Source organism: Silene latifolia, unplaced genomic scaffold (assembly GCF_048544455.1).
Source record: "Silene latifolia isolate original U9 population unplaced genomic scaffold, ASM4854445v1 scaffold_461, whole genome shotgun sequence".
Taxonomy (NCBI): Eukaryota; Viridiplantae; Streptophyta; class Magnoliopsida; order Caryophyllales; family Caryophyllaceae; genus Silene; species Silene latifolia.
Genome location: NW_027413378.1, coordinates 64,953 through 69,692, shown reverse-complemented (window position 1 = coordinate 69,692; position 4,740 = coordinate 64,953). Strand labels below are relative to the sequence as shown.

The 4,740-nt window shown below is 37.8% G+C and overlaps 1 protein-coding gene across 1 annotated transcript; it reads left to right on the top strand.

Moving 5' to 3' along the window:
* The first annotated feature begins 959 nt into the window (after nucleotides 1-959).
* On the top strand, nucleotides 960-3,610 carry LOC141639586 (uncharacterized). The gene is made up of 2 exons (XM_074448672.1): nucleotides 960-1,272; nucleotides 1,872-3,610. The coding sequence occupies exon 2, from the start codon at nucleotides 1,891-1,893 to the stop codon at nucleotides 3,235-3,237; it is 1,347 nt and encodes a 448-aa protein (XP_074304773.1). The 5' UTR covers nucleotides 960-1,272; nucleotides 1,872-1,890; the 3' UTR covers nucleotides 3,238-3,610.
* Nucleotides 3,611-4,740: the final 1,130 nt, after the last annotated feature.

Here is a 4,740-nt window from a genome sequence, read left to right as displayed (position 1 = left end):
ATGAGGCAAGGACCAAGAAGCATATGAAATTAAGGGTGACAGAAAGGAGTTCTTTGATAGCAGCAGGGATGACTGAACAAAGGAGTTGCAGTGTGTTGATGAGTTTCACGGATACAAGTCAATTCCTATGGCGGTATGGCTTTCAATGTGTTGCAGGCATGTTCTTCATTTCATTTGTTATGTTTTTGGTCAATGACTTTCTTTCTCTCTGTCAAGCTGAAAGCACGGACTTCAAAGTAAACTCAATGTAGAGCTCCATAAGTTCGGATATTAGATAACTGTTCCGTCTTTTTGAGGCAATCTTCTTGGCAGTTATAGATGTTATCGAGGCATGTTCTTCATTTCATGTCGTATGTTTTTGGTATAATCAAATTTCTTTTTCTCTGTCAAGCTGTGACATTATAGGAAGATTCTTTATGGAGAGATATTAACAGTTATTATGTTTCTCAAGTAAATTATCTGTTCTTCCTTTGTCCTGGTTCCTGTTTCCAGTGCCGCACTCCCACACACCTGATTATTTGATATGATTTAGCTGTTTAAATCAAAAGGACTGCTCAATGTAAGTAAACATTTCTCCCAGGAAGTTAAATTGACCAGTGTAGAGAAGTTAATTAAAGGTTACGGTGCCTAAATGATGTTTGGGAGGATGCCATTTATCTGTTTTACTCGATTAATTTTCAGATTCACACAAAATATCGCGTGATAAATCAAAATATCAGTGAAAATAATCCTGCTATGGAAAGTTATTGATTTCATCATTGACTGTCATTACTGATTCTGATTTCTGTGATGTGAATTGTGTTTCTATTTATGTTTTCCTAATGCTCCAACAAATCATCCAAACCAGGCAATGATCTGATACATATTACAGGTTTCTTTTTTTGTCCGAAATTTATTTTACTCAAGTCATTTTTATATACATATACAATGCATGTAAACTATTAACTGTCTTATCTAAGTTGCGATTGGCTCGTGCAATATTTTTCTTTGTATCCTGATTCCAGTACCATTGCTCAGATAGAAAGTACCCTTCTTACCATATACAGCAAGCTATTGTATCTTAATAGTCCTTGTTAAGCGAAGATTCGTCAGGAAGGCAATAAATGCAGTAACTAAGACAGTCTCTACAAAATTCTGCTGAGGAATATTTTCCTCTCTTCACCGACAATTGAATGTTAAGAAAGGAACTGATGGCCATTCCTAGAAGATAAAGAAGAATATTGTGATTGCGATTTCTAGTTGCATTTCACCTGTGTTCCTTTGATCTCTAAGGTATGTGGCTGATTTATGGCGTTTTCCTGATACCTATTTATCTGCCATTGACATCCATTTATATGTGCTTCTATGGGGATTCCTCTGTATCATCGGAAAACAAAGCCTGACCTTTCGCCTAACAAAGAGTTTTTTCTTTTTCCTCTATTTACTCACTTTATTGAGTTGTTCAGAAGATTAACATGATTTTGATGATTAGTTGTTCATATTTTCATATTACCTGATTTTTTTGACGGTTTCAAATGATGATTAATATCAAATTCCCAAAATCAATGTCAAAATAAGGCCTTGTCACCGTTGTTGAAGGAAACTATGTTCAGCTTAATAGTGTGTACTACTTAAAAATGTTCATGTAGCAGCTGTTACTTTTACTGATGTTAACTTCTTCCAGACTTCTGTTATCACCGTCCCCGGTGAAATGATAACATAGATTGCATACCTAGCTACATTTTAAAGTGATTTTTTTTCTTGAACAAATGATGATGGTAATTTGACCTGATCCCTTTTTGCTTTTGGATAAACCTGTTACTTCTTTTGATACTTTACTTCTCAGAAAGTCATCCAAAATGAGTGAATTTTATGATTTCACTGATTGCTAGGTTGCGTAATTAGTCGAAAATGAGTGATGAGGATGAGCAGTTCCAGCAAAGATGGGGATTCAGAAGGAATGACAGTGATGTGGATTCATCAAGTAATGAGCAGTCAAGACCTAGTTCTGTGAGTGAGCAAAAACCCAAGCGTAACACGGCTACTCGTCTATTTACCAACAAAGATGATCAGAAAACCATGCATAGCCCTCAGTCACACCCTGGAGATGAAAACCACTCGAGCGATGATGAATTTGACAAAGAGTCAAACAAGTCATGCAAGAAGCAAGGGAGGAAATCTACAACACGGAGAACCGATAGGCAGGCCTCTGACCATGAGCCTTTTAATGGTGCATCAATTGATTTGAGCCAACATATGGAGTCTTTGGTTGAAGATGTCAAAGTTGCTAGACAAGGTCTCTTAAAATGGATGAATGATGAATTGGAAAAGTCCTTTAAAGACGACAAGATCTCCCAGCCTGCTGTGCCGAAAAAGAATCCAAGACAGGGGACTAAAAGAAGTACAACTCCTAGAAATAATCCAAACAAAGCGCGGAGAAGGTCAGGCACGAATACTCGGAATCCTGAAGGTAGGTCTTCAGACAAGTTGGTCAAAGAGAGCAAGACATCCCATGAAACAAGTGAAGTGATTGTGTCAGGAAATGATCCTGCGGAAAATGGTGCCAGTGGTACTATTCCTGCGGAAAAGAATCAAAAACCGAAAGGAAAGAGATTGGGAGTGTCCTCAAAGAAGCAAAAGATTGCTGCAGCTGATCAGCAGACTGATAAGGCAGGTGATAAAGCACCAGCAAGTGCTTCTGCTTCTAATTATCTGACGCTGCCTGCAGTTTTACCAAGACAAGAACCGGAAAACAGTGAACGAACTAACTCAGAAGGTGGGGTAGGTGAAAGGGATATGAGGTTGAGAAATGGATTGATGAATCAACCAATCAACTTAAGCTCTCAGCTGAACTATACTCCAAGATCCCAGCAAAAAGACGGAATCTTTTCACAGAACTATCCAAGGAATGTCAGTGATTATGAACAGATCGGAACACCAACAATTGGGAATATCCGAGGGACAGGAAATGGGAATGGAGGTGTATTTCCGTTTGCATTGCAATCACAAGGTCTGAATGGTGGAATTGGTATGCCGAATTTTCCCGGCCAATTTGGGCTGCAATATCTCTCTCAGGAAAGCATTTTATCGGGACTGAGGATGAATGGCGGACATCCCATATTGCAAAACGGAAATCACGCTTTTAGTGAAAGTTATGGTGCATATAATCAGCAGTTGAGATATAAAGCTCAAGGTGGACTCATGCCTTCACATTCACCAGATAACATTAGAGCAGGAAACCTGCAACAACCCAGGTAGCACAACTGTTGATCAATGTATGCAGAAAGCTTAGCCGAGGGACATCACACGTCAGGATGCTATTTTCATCCATTAGGATCTTCTGTTCCATTTCGTGTCTCATTTTGTTTCTCTGTGTAGTCGGTACATTTCCACTGCTAATTTTTTCGATCTTCAAGTTACAATTATGCAACGCTTACAGTGTCATCAAGGTTTCCCTCAATAAATGACTAATCTAATAACACGCAAACCTCCAATTTTCTACTTTCAGTTAAACTATATGGTGTACAACTTCTTTAACTCCTAGGTGAGCAAGCATACTGGAAAAATATGATCTATCATTTTGCAAGAGATGTGGCATTATACTGGGGATACGGTGTTCTCTTTGAGTTCATTTATCGACTTGTTTATGTATCACTTGTATAAGCCGTATTCATCTAGTATTGCCTCTATTATCCTTGTATCAGCCAAGTATAGGTTAGGCCTTGTCGGCCAAATATCAGCTATTACGGAGTAGTAGTTATAAATTTACATGTGATTTGTACTTCTAAAATGGTGTACTCCGAAGCATAACATTGGAGGAAAGATAATCCATCAATGCTAGAATTAAGGATGTGCATTCCCATAAAATCAAACTCAGGACCTTTCGTGTAGCTACGACCAATTTGTACCATTTGATCTAAGTGTTCATAAGTTCAGGCGTGAGACTTTGAGAGATTTTGTGTTGTTTGATGTCATTACGGATGTATAACTATTAGGGGCCTGCCTGGTATAGCAGTAATGGGGCGAAATAAGTGAAGTGAAATTGTTATAACCCATTTTCGAAGGTTTGGTGTGAGGGGAACATTTAGGGCCCAGTAACTATTACCTCCAGTAAGAGGTAATCTATTCCCCACCACCCCATCAGTAACAATTACAGAAGGAATAAAACTCTCTTTTTATCCTATCAATGTCACGCTTTTCCCTCAAAAAAAATTCATGCTCTCTTTCTTCTTGCTTCAGAGATTTCTAATTTATTTTTTAATTAGCATTTGTTTAATAAAATCTACCATTTTTATTATTCTCAATCAATAATTTTTGGAGAGATGAAATTGTTTGGCGTGTTCTTTATTGCCGTGACAATTTTGTTATGATTGTTATTAATCTATCAATTTGCGGATCAACTATGATGATTATCATTTGGGTTTATGCTGGGTTTTATGCTAATTTATTATCATTTGGGTCAATTTCTGGGTTGAATATGATGAATTTGTTTGCTAAGTATGTTGGGTTTATGCTAGTTTCCAATTCTACTGTACAAGCTTACTTTGCTACCAAATTTATGGAGATATTAGGTTAGCAATTATTCCTTTTCCCCTGAATCATTCCTCCATTAACATATCCCCCTTAAAAGTTTCTTGGATACCAGGTAGGCCCCTAGGTGTTACTTCTTCTTGGAGCTGTTTCATGCCTTAGCTCAGCTGTTTCACCTCATTACATAACATTTGCAGCCCTTCAGAGAGTTTATTTCAATCTTCACTATGC

Excerpts from the sequence above, each read along its gene's own strand:
- LOC141639586 (XM_074448672.1), top strand. The coding sequence starts at position 1,891 with ATGAGTGATGAGGATGAGCAGTTCCAGCAAAGATGGGGATTCAGAAGG.